This window comes from Amphiprion ocellaris, chromosome 5 (genome assembly GCF_022539595.1).
Source record: "Amphiprion ocellaris isolate individual 3 ecotype Okinawa chromosome 5, ASM2253959v1, whole genome shotgun sequence".
Taxonomy (NCBI): domain Eukaryota; kingdom Metazoa; phylum Chordata; class Actinopteri; family Pomacentridae; genus Amphiprion; species Amphiprion ocellaris.
Genome location: NC_072770.1, coordinates 31,300,372 through 31,312,647, shown reverse-complemented (window position 1 = coordinate 31,312,647; position 12,276 = coordinate 31,300,372). Strand labels below are relative to the sequence as shown.

General features: G+C 38.6%; 2 protein-coding genes across 2 annotated transcripts in view; one reads left to right on the top strand and one right to left on the bottom strand.

The window, feature by feature from the left end:
- LOC111574166 (cadherin-22) overlaps positions 1-12,276 on the top strand; it is a 179,693-nt gene that overhangs the window by 43,788 nt on the left and 123,629 nt on the right. The window lies entirely within an intron of this gene.
- On the bottom strand, positions 9,376-10,479 carry LOC129349007 (uncharacterized protein K02A2.6). The gene has a single exon (XM_055010934.1). The coding sequence runs from the start codon at positions 10,477-10,479 to the stop codon at positions 9,376-9,378; it is 1,104 nt and encodes a 367-aa protein (XP_054866909.1).

Sequence of the window (12,276 nt, the reverse complement as noted above, 5' to 3'; positions counted from 1 at the left end):
TAGTTTGAACCTTCAGACAGTCTGAGGGCTGAAATTTTCTAAGTCCCACAGTCATTCTCTGTTAGATTTAACTTTCAGACAGTCCAAGGACTGATATCTTCTAAGTTCCTGAGTAGTTCTCTGTTAGTTTGAACCTTTAGACAGTCTGAGGACTGAAATTTTAAAAGTTTCTCAGTACTTCTGTTAGTTTGAACTTTTGTCAAAGTATAGTATGCTTTACTCAAGAATAACATAGTATGGCCTGTAGTTCATAGTACAGCATGTCGGCAAAAAAAACCCCATAGATTATTATGTGGTTCAAAAAGCGCAAAATGATAGGATGTTGCCTAAAATTGTCATAGTGCAGTATATTGTCAAAATAGTATGTTATTCAAGAAAACATCAGAGTATAATATGTCGTCTAAAAAATGCCATAGAATAATATTTCATTGCACAAGTAAAAGTATAGTAAGTTTTAAAACTGTTCAAATTCTTATATGTTGCTAAAAAACAACAAAAAAAAACTAAAACAAAAAAAGGTCACAGTAATATGTCAATTAAAAAAGCCTATAGTATAGCATGTCGCCCAACAAACATCATAGTATAGCATGTCGCTCTAAAAACGTCACAGTTTAGCCTTTAATCCACAGCTGTCAGTAGGTGAGGAGCAACACAAAAACAGTCCAAACGCTGGTTTCCAGAGGGTTAGACGAGAATTTATTTGAAAGAGGAAGTTTACAACAACACAACATGTGAGGGGGTTAAAAGCAAATGGGTGTTAGTAAAATAAAAATAAATAAACAGAACTAAAAGTGAACTTCATGTTGACATTGATGGGCATTCCAACCAGGAACAAAGTAAAAGATAATCAATATGAAAAAAAACTCTTCCTGTTCACCTCTTAAAACCCAAAAACACACCGCAGTAGCACCCTAAACTAAAACTACCAATGGGTTTCCTGTTTTCCTTTCTGAACAATTCAAAGGTCCCCCTCTATCTCCCCACACATGCACCAACCACTGGAACACATCTCCAAAGTTCTGCTGGGCCAGCTCAGCTTCCCCTCAGAAGAAGTGCCGCCACCTGCCAGATGAAGGAGCCTTTTGAGAGGCAGCTGGCATCGTGATTGGACTGTACTTTGGTCTGTTCCAATCCAGCTTCAGCTCCAGAGACGGCAGGCGGGACGAGTCAACGGAGGCCGGGTGGACGAAGGCATGCAGCTGAGTACAATCTAGAAAACAACAGAGGAGGAGTGCAGTGACCCAGGGCCAGAACAAACAGTATGTCTCTTAGAAAACATCATAGTACAGCCTTTAGGATGAAAAAACGGCATAATATACATCGTATATTGTACAAATAAGTCAAAGGAAAGAGACATCAACTGTTGAATTGTAGTAATTGTGGGCTGACTGATTTACTGATTATCAGTATTTTATTTTTTACTGATTTATGGTAATAAATACATTTAAAAATGACGCTACTTTGGCTCTGAACCTTTATTACCTTTGGTCGCTCTGTCTTCTGGAGTGATTTGATCGGTTATACGTCACGAATAAAACTCTAACTTAACATCTGTAAACAAAACAAAAACGTATCAACAAAGTTTTCTGTTAGAGTTTGTGTTCTTCTAAGTTTAACTCCAAGATTTTAAATACTTTCATTTACTGCAAATGATTATCTGCTCCAAATGTCTCACTAATAATCATTATCAGCCTTATAAACCCACAAAACACCCCTTTATACTCGACCACACTTAGTACAGTCCGGTTCCCCCTTCTATAAATCTGCTTGGAATCGTCCACTTCCTGTTTGTCAAAGTGACCTTCTACCTGGACAGGTTTTGTTGGAGCTCATGCAACAAACATTTTGGGTAAGTGCACTTTAATATGGATGGATGACACTGAATTAGAGTCTGTTTTCATGAGACTGAGTTAAGATGTGTAGCTCTGTCATTAAATAGGAAATTATTTCTCAGAATTCACAGAGAAAAGTCTGAAATGTTTGCTAGGTTAGCGTCCCACATGTTCTTTGGCTCAGCTAAAGCTAACTCTCTCCAACTTCTGGATCTCTTGAGTTGCTTGTTGTTAAAATATCTTGCTAGAGGTGCTGAAGCTCAGAAAGTCTGAGATGTTTGTTCAAAATAAGCTCATTCTCAAGTCTTATCTGAACTGTCCTCTTTTGTTTGAACTTTCCCTAAACTTAGGAGTTAATGACAGAGCAGCACATCCAGACTCAGTCTCATTTATGTAGAGATTAAACTTCAGTGTCATTCATTGATGTTAAAGTGCAGTTTTTCAAATGTTTGTTGCACATGCTCCCGACCAAACCAGTCCAGGTGGAAGACGATGTGAAGAGAAAGCTCCAGAGGATGAATATCACACATTTATGTTGGAAATAAATGTCCTTTAATTAGACATTATCATGCAAAAGTTGGATTTCCCTTTAATGATGTTCAAATCTTCGTTGAGTGTTTTGTTGATGTTGGTTTCTAAATGTTTTTTGACACTCGGCCCCAAAGATTAAAACCTTTTATGGCTCAGAAGCTGCAATGATTCACACATTATCAACTATCTTTCTGACTAAACTAAGATAAAAAGTGAAAAACTGTCTGATTCCTGCATCATGAATGTAAATCTTTTTGGTTTTTATGACAGTAAAGTGAATATATTTGGGTTTGATATTTTATAAACCAAAACAAGAAATGAATTAGTGGAGAAAACAATCAACAGATTAATGGAGAAAAAAAATGTGTTTTCTAACATATATGGCTGAATTACTCCAACATTACAAGATACATACAATTCTAATTCAATTTTATTTGTATAACACCAATTACAGGTCAAATTGTCTCAAGATGCTTTATTTTTATATTTTTTTGTCATATTTAAAATATGACAAAGTAAGAAATTTAAACCTCTTGACTAATCCAATTTATTATTTAGTTTTTAAGAGACTAATTGACAATAAAAACTTTCTCCACTAAAACTAATAAACATGAGGTCAAATAGAAGGAACAGTTTTAAATACTGCAGTCCCATGATGACAAGAATAAAGTTTGTCAACAAAAACAAAATCTGCTGGTGGATTCCATTAAAGTCCTAATAAATGATAATAAAATGTGATACTAAAGGTTTGTGGTGCTAAAAATATCAAAGTAAAGATATCAAGTTGAACATCTGGATGGAGGTTGATAAAAGCTGACCTCCCTTCATTTCTGTGGAGCGACTCCATGGATTTTATGGATGGTGGTTAAAGACCTGCTCTTCTAGTGGTCTTCCTTCTAGTCGCTGTAAAAAGTCAGTCCATCCTGGCCGACTTCAACACCTCTTCATGACAAGTTGTTCTGCCTCCGACCTGGTGGAAACTCCAGAAACTGGGGAAAACCTGTCGAGACTCGAGGAACTCATCGAGACTCGAAGAACTCATCGGGCGGGGGAAGGTGTGGTGGGCGGTGGGGGTAGGTGGGGGAGTAGAGGGGGGAGGCCACCACCCACCTCCCCGCCTACTCTCCGCCCTGACTCCACCCAGACTCCGCCTTGGCTCCGCCCATGTGGTCACTTGAGGAACTACGATGACAAAGGGACGACGAAATTATTTCTTTTTATCTGATCTGTAGCTCAGTGAGTTAAGGATTTGCCTATGGAGCTGCAGGTCGCTGGTTCAAGACCAGACACTTCTTAAATTTTCTCAAAATCTTGACAAAGATGAACAAAGAAAAGGGCCAGTGGCGGGTCTTGAACCTGCGACCTACCGCTTGGTAGTCCTTCTTCTTATCCCCCTGAGCTACTCGCTCAGATACTAATTCTTCTTTTTTTTGCGCATTTATCATCTATTTTTTGTCATTTTCGAGTTTTTTTTTTCAACTTGTCTCGTCTTGACCGTTTTTCTCAGGAGGTTGGACTTCAGCCTTTGTGCTGGAGGGTGGAACCCTCAGTTCCAAGATTTTCAAAGCCTCCACACCTCCCGAGTCCTCAGGACCTGAGCTTTCACACAGTCTGAAGGCTGAAATTTTCTAAGTCCCACAGTAGTTGTCTGTTGGATTGAACTTTCACACAGTCCAAGGACTGATATCTTCGAAGTTCCTGAGTAGTTCTCTGTTAGTTTGAACCTTCAGACAGTCTGAGGGCTGAAATTTTCTCAGTCCCACAGTCATTCTCTGTTAGATTTAACTTTCAGACAGTCCAAGGACTGATATCTTCTAAGTTCCTGAGTAGTTCTCTGTTAGTTTGAACCTTCAGACAGTCTGAGGACTGAAATCTTAAAAGTTTCTCAGTACTTCTCTGTTCGTTTGAACCTTCAGACAGTCTGAGGACTGAAATCTTTGAAGTTTCTCAGTACTTCTCTGTTAGTTTGAACCTTTAGACAGTCTGAGGACTGAAATTTTAAAAGTTTCTCAGTACTTCTGTTAGTTTGAACTTTCTGGTTAACAGAAGCCTGTAAACTTGTGACCATGAGTCTTGATTTCACATTTAGACCATCTGAGTTCTTCTCAGACCTTTACCTGTGGGTTTTTCAGAAATCCTGAACAAACTTTGATTCTCTTCACTGAACAGTAAAGTGTGTGGAGATCAGAAGGTAACATTAGTTTGATCGATGCCTCCAACTACTAGTAGACTTTATCTGGAAAGCAGTTTTCTGAAATGAGTTCTTAGTAAATCTGTCCACAATCAAACCAAGAACATAGAAAGAGGAAATGTTTGAAGACACAACTTGATGTTTTCATTTCAGACTAGAAAATGCTTTAATACTTTTATCTGTTTTTGCTTTTTGATCGTTTGTCTCCTCTGTTTGATATTCTAAAGTCTAACTGGTGCCCTTTCAAAGGTTTTATCTTTAGTTTGATTCTTCTTAAATCTTTAGTTTTGCTCTTTACTCACCTTTTATTCTGTTCTAATGTCTGATCTGATTTCGAAATGTTTTGTCTTTTTAATGTTTAATTGTTGTTTTTCAAATGTTTTATTGGCTTGTTTGAAAAATTTCCTTTTCTTTCCCAATGTTTAATTTTTTGATTAAATCTTTAAGGTTTTTCTTTTTAAATGTTTTACCACCTTTTAATGTTTAATTTTCTTTTTTAATGCTTAATTGTATTTTCTGTATAATTCCTATTTAAAGTTTTATTGTCTTTAAGATTTAATTTTCTAATTAAACATTTAATTTTTTAATTAAATGTTTTGACTTTTAAAGGTTTAATAATCTAATTAAATGTTTTGTATTTTTCTACATGTGTAATATTCTTGTTTAATTGTATTTTTTAAATGTTTAATTATCTCAAATATTTCATCTTTAATATTTAATATTTTTGTTGAAAATTTTTTGTTTAATTTCATAATTACATGCTTTGTATCTTCTGTTTAATTATCTAATTAAATATTTTGTCTAATATAATTGTATTTAATGTTTAATTTTCTTTTTAAAAGTTTTATTAAATGTTTTTTCCTTTGATTTAATTGCTTTTTTTTACTGTACTTTATTTCTTTAATATTTTTTTTCTGTCAAGATTTAAACCCCAACCTTAAAAATAAAACAAACCCTTAAATCACAATGAAAATACTTCTGTTGTCACAATCATGAGTTAGTCAATTATTCAGTTTATCAATTCAACTTTATTTGTTTAGCACCTTTCACACAGATGACAAAACTAAACAAGCAAAGAGAAAAAAAACTATGCTAAAACTATGATTAAAACTCAAAAACAAAAAAAAACATTTAACATCGTAATAAAATATGTTGTGTCCAGGGGATGGAGGGAGTTTATTGAAGTCTTCTTGGGCTCACATGGTAAATCATTTAAAACATAAACTTGATATTCAGTCTAAGGAAACTGGGAACTGCAGAGTGACAGAAGAACCAACAATATCTCCTGTTTTCTCCTTTAATGAGTCGACTCTTCTTGTGCTTTCAGACCAAAAAACTACAGACTCTTCACAACCTGCTCAAACTCTTGGTACAGGACCTCACCACACGGGTCAAGAAGGTTTCCATCTCATTTCTACTCTGAAGCTCACCTTCTCCTGCTCAAACTGCTGACAAATGTTTCTGCTGCTCTAAAGTCTGGTCTCCAGAACTTCCTAAAAACTCTCAAAGTCTCTTCTGCTGCAGGTTGCTTTGTAGAACTGTTACAGAAAACCTCACTAAACCACATGGAGGGGCCTCAAGATAGTCGTCCAAATGAAACCGTACAAAAACCAAACTAGCACAACCCAAACGCTAAAGTCTCCTGCAGCCTACCAGAGAACCTCTGAGAACAGAGAATCAGGACAGGAACGCTTACCTTCTGGACAACCAACGCTGGTTTCTCAAACAAGAATACAGAATGTGTCTGACCAAAAACCTCTGAAGACTCACTACAGCCAAGATAAAGACACAACTCAGCTGCACCAAATCCACTAATCACTGCACACATTAGCACCATGTTCTAACTGTGGCTAAAGAACCACATTTATCAAGACAACTATCCAGTACAAAGCCCTAAAACACACCAAGAAACACATTAAAGATGATTTTACTGCTGGAAGCTGCAAGCCAACACCTAAAGAACAAACTAAAGCAACAGTCAAACCCGGTTCAGTGGTGAAGCAGAGGAAATGTTTGTCTGCAGCCAAATAAAGCAGGAAGACAGTGAGCTGCTCAGGTGTTCCTGATAACACCAAGCAGCCACCTGGACAGCCAATAGGAACACAGCTTACTGGAAGTCCAGAGGGATGGGTTAGTGAAGGAAATTTAAAGTTGAAGCAGAAAGTAAACAAAGAAAGTTGAAAACCACCTTCTGATACCTGAAATCTCTGAGTTTTCACACAAAGAACACCTGAACATGTCAAACTGGTTCCATAGTAGAACCATCATTGTAAAAATGTCATAGTATGGTGTGTTGCTCAAAAAACATTAGGACCCGGCTGTCAGGGGACAAACATGTAAGAAACATGAGAACAGACAGAACCCAACCAGTAGGTCACAGTTTATCATCCCCCAGTCATCTCCTGAAGTCCATATGGTGAGAGACATCAGTATCTGGTTGTTAATTTACCAGAGGATGCTTATAATCATGCTGATGTGGTCTGTACTCTACAGTATTTTAGTGACTCAATAAATGCCTAAGTTGTTTTTTTAGATGCTTTTTAGTTTTTAATAAACATTTAATAGCCTATATGTAATCAATAAATGGCCTTTGCCTATCTTAAGAAAAACTCACTCAGAACTCTGTTAACAGTACTAAATAAATCAATAAATACATGCATACACACAAAAATAAGTTAATACATTAACTGTGTTAAGATAAGATTTAGATTTTTTAAAAAGTTATTTGTTTTTGCTGAATCCAGTATCACTGGTTGGTCATTACATTTTGTTAGTTTGATTTCACTGTTTAAAATGATGCCACCTCTTTTCAGACAGAACCTGTGATAATAAAACAATACAAAATTTTTAGTTCCATGTTAATAAAGCACTTAAAGCTTTAAGTATGGCTAAATACTTTTTTCAAAATTAAATTTACCACTCCTTAGGTGGTAGTGGCCCCAAGTTCGGTAAAGTTGGAAAGATATTCACAGATTCGGACTTCCAGCATCAATAACTCGTTAGATATAGGTTGTCAAAACATAAATGGTGCCTCTTTCCCATTGTTGCAAGGCAGACAATGTGCTACAAGCCCAGTTTTATCAAAAGTAGCTGTCTTTCAAGCTACAGGAATAACATTGGTGTCTATGGAGTGAACAGGGTCCGTCTGCAATTTGCAAAACCGTTGCAACAGTAAAGAGAGACAAATATTCAATAACTTCACTCTTATACATTGTAGTGTCACTAAAATCACTGCAGCCTTCAACTGGCTCCTGTTGACAAAGTGTTTTAACAGAAATGTAAATGCTGTAATTTGATTCTTTTAATGAACCATGTAACTTGAATGGATGTGATGCTGGTGTGACCACAGTGCACACGTCTGATGTTGCTCACAGTGGTCCAAGGGACGCTCAGGGAGTTTGTGTTTGCTCACACTCAGGAAAAATTAGAGGGAACATTGACCTCCACCCTTTTTAAAAAAAAAAAAAAAAAAAAAAAAAAAAAGCCCCCCCCCCACACTCAGAGAGCTCTTTTCAAACTCAGTTGTTTTGTTGTTTTGTGAATAACATAAAAAATCCTTTACCCCTACAATGAACAGATGAATATATTATAGCTTTTGTTTGTCCCGAAAGGAAATAAACTTTTTTCGGGGATCTTTTTCCTCCTTAAAAAAAAAAAAAAACTACATGTAATGAACTCATTCTGTCTCCATGTCTTGGCAGGGTGTCAATGAAATATATTGACTGCAGTAGTCTCTCAGTGTTTGTGGATTGCAGAATCTTTAAGGTGCCCCCAGGGACTTACTGACAATAAAATAACACTGAGAGTGTGGAAATTGTCAATTTCCTGAATAAATGTCTGATTTCAAAAGGAACAAAAAATATCTGATGCATTTTTCACCACACCCACTTCAACCGTCAATGAATCCAATATAGTATATGTAGTGTATCAAATATATTTTTGTGCGAGGCAAAAGCAAAATGCATGAAGTAAACACAGCCAGACTTTTTAGTAACATCTGTACATATATGGCAACATAGATGATTAGAACTACATGCAAATGCTTTTTTGGGCTCCCTGTCAGGAACAATATGCTGGGTTATGTTTCCTGAAAGCGTATTTACCTAGATTATCATCAGTTGTTCTCCAAACTTCATAATTGAACTAATATGAGAATATGTTTGTGTTGTTGTGTACTATACATGTAGTGTAAAGCTGCAAAATCAGTCACGTCTGTAAAAGAACGGATGTCATAATTGCCCATGAACCAGTTCTCTTGATGATCAACTACTCACTTAAGACTCTTTGGATCATTAATCACAAGTGCATTTCCGTCCGGGCTGTGAAGTCACTCAGAAGAGTGGCAAGTTTTAAGAGTCCCATCAGAGAGCTCAGCTAGCGTTTATAGAACTGAAATTACTATGCGTTATGTCTCAACTGCTACAGTGAATACACATATAACTTGGACTACGACGTCACATTAACTTTTTATTCTGCAGCGGCAGAACAGGCTCAGCTTGCATAGCCAACTAACAACAACCGACGAGACAGAAGATTACCCACAACCCCTTTCGGGTTTCTCCTATGGAGGCCACACAGGATTAAAATACATAACATCTCCTCCCCTCTTACTATCAATGCCATACAAGTAAACAACTGAGGGATATACTCAATATTATTCCTCACATTGTGTAAAAAGCAACATCTGTAACAGGTTTTAAACAATTAACTAATTGTTCTTATTACATCAGCTTAACTTTTTCTTTTCTCTCTTTTTTTTGTTTCTAAAGAACAATAACTATAAATGCACTATGAGGAATTCATGAGTCTGTAGTGTTTCATCTACAAAGTCAGACGGATGGGAGGTCGTCGCTCTCTTGCAGGGTATCTGCGGTCTGTGGGAACAGTAGTGTTCTGTAGTGGTGAACTTGTTACAGGTGCTGATGCACAAGGGGGTGTCTCTGTCCCTTCTGCAGGCATATCTGCAGCTGGAATCTTGGTCTCTGCTGTGGCTGGGTTCCGCACTAGTGCTGGAGGGTGCACTGATGGAGATGGATCTGAAGATTCTCCTCGAGACAGCTCTGCAGGCACAGATGGAGTATGGAGTTGTTGGTCCACGTGTCTTCTCCAGACACTATCAGTAGTTTGGACTGTATAGGACACAGGTCCGGTTTGGGCAATAACAGTGGCAGGGACCCACTTAGGTTCACCACGGTAATTTCTCACCAGCACAGATCCTCCTGCAGTGAAAACTCTGTCATTGGCATGTTGTTCTCTGCGCTTAATCTGTTTTTGTTGTTGACCATGAACAGTGTCTTTTACGGCTAAGGGCTTTAAAAGGTCAAAGGTGGTGCGCAGATCTCTCTTTAGCATTAGGCTGGCCGGAGACATCTTTGTGGTGGCATGGGGACTGTTGCGGTAGTTTAGCAGGAAGTTATGCAGTCTCTGATGTAATGTTCCTTGCCCTTGTGATGTTTTAAGCGCATGTTTCAGGGTCTGAACAAACCTCTCAGCAAGGCCGTTTGTTGCAGGGTGATAGGGTGCTGACTTAATGTGTTGCACTCCATTAGCTTGTAGAAATGCACTCATCTCTTGAGAGACAAGTTGTGGTCCATTGTCAGAGACCAGCTGTGTTGGAGATCCAAAAGGACTAAACATTTCTCCTAGCTTCTCAATTGTCTTTTCAGTGGTAGTTGATCTCATGATCACCACCTCAGGCCATTTACTGTGTGCATCAACAGCTACAAGGAACATCCTATCTTCAAATGGTCCTGCAAAATCAATGTGCACACGATGCCATGGCTCCTGTGGATATTCCCAGGGGTGAAGGGGAGCCAGTGGTGGGTTACTTCTGACTTTGTGGCAAAATGAACAACTTTTTGCCATGTCCTCAATCTGTTTGTCCATGCTCGGCCACCACAGGTAGCTTCTTGCTATTTCCTTCATCCGTACTATTGAAGTGCGTCAGAACCTCTGATGTAGTCAGCACATCTGTTGCCTTTTTGAAAGCGTCCTGACAGCTGGTTGTCCACTTCCATGTTTTATCTTGGCGTAGCAGTTCATGTAGTGGTTGTAATAACGATGCCAAGTTGGGAATGAAACGTCCATAATAGTTCAACAACCCTAAAAAGGATCATAACTGGCTGACATTCGGGGGGGAGGTGCATCGACAATAGCTGCAATTTTCGATGGTGCAGTGTGTAGTCCTTTTGCATCGATCACATGTCCAAGATATTCCACTGATGGTTGGAAGAACTCACATTTTCCTTTACGGACTCTCAAGCCGTATTCTTTCAGTCTTTGGAGAGTAGCATCCAAATTGCGCAGATGCTCTTCATCGTTTGCTCTAGTGCATAGGATATCATCTAGATAGCACTGCACTCCAGGTAGCCCACTTAGGATTTGATCCATAGCTCACTGAAACAGTGCAGGGGCTGAAGTGATGCCAAAAGGCAGTCTGCAGTATCTGAAAAGTCCTTTGTGTATGTTTATTGTCAGCAGCTTACGTGACTTTTCATCCACATGCATTTGGAGGTAAGCCTGATTGAGATGGATTTTGCTGAATTTTTGTCCCCCACTCAGTCCAGCAAATAAGTCGTCGATCAGAGGTAGTGGATATTGCTCTGCTGCTAGCACAGGGTTCAGGGTTACCTTGAAGTCCCCACAGGTCCGGATCCCCCCCGTCCTTCTTGGGTACCGGAACAATGGGTGTGGCCCACTCACTGATTGTCACAGGCTCCAAGACTCCAGTCTTAATCAGAGTGTCGAGGTCAGCTTCTACTTTGGGTCTTATAGCGTATAGCACTGGCCTGGCTTTCATGAACACAGGTTTGCTATCAGGTTTTACATGAAGTTTCACTGTAATGTTTTTCATGCTGCCTAATTCATCACGGAATACCTCTTCATGTTTTTCTAATATTGCCTGCAATTGATTGGTCCCTTGTGACAGTTTCCTTACAGCTTGCCAGTTGAGCTGGATTTCCTTCAGCCATGTCCGGCCCATTATGGCAGGATAATTCCCCTTAGTGACGTACACTGGAAGTCTTGCCGTTTTACCATTGCATTGAACAGTCACATCAGTCATCCCCTTCATGTGTGCTGGATGTCCAGTATATGCCCTAAAAACAGTGTCTGAGGGACGTAGGGGAAGGTGGCTCATGCATTTTCTATAGATTTTGAGTGACACTAGTGATGCTTTTGATCCAGTGTCTATCTGCATTTTCACTGAATGCCCTTCCAACTTGAGTTTGGCCCAGTAGGCATCTGAACTCTCATCCACACTCATTATCCAAACAGTATTTACTGACTTAGGCAGTTCTTCCTCTGAAGAATCACAACTCCTCTCATTGTCATGCTTAACTGTATGAACCTGTCTTTTCTTTTTGTTCTTCATAAAGTCTTTTTTATTTTCAGTCTTTAAGCTTTTGTCAGTTCTCTTTTTGTTCCTGCATGCCCGTTCTACATGTCCTTTTTTTCCCACACTGGTGACAATCCATGTCCTTACACCAGCATGCTGAGGCCAGGTGGCCAGATTTACCACAGCGAAAACATGGTCCTGGTGTATTTTGTTTACCACTGAATGTTCCACTGCTAAGTTTATGCACTCTTCCTGTAGCATTTAGCTGCTGGGCTTCTTTTGATGCCATTTCCATTGTTACACTGATATTAATGGCTTTCTCAAGAGTCAAGTCACTTTCTGGGAGTAATTTCTTCTGTGTTGCTTCATTTCGTAATCCACACACA

Excerpts from the sequence above, each read along its gene's own strand:
- LOC129349007 (XM_055010934.1), bottom strand. The coding sequence starts at position 10,479 with ATGAAGGAAATAGCAAGAAGCTACCTGTGGTGGCCGAGCATGGACAAA.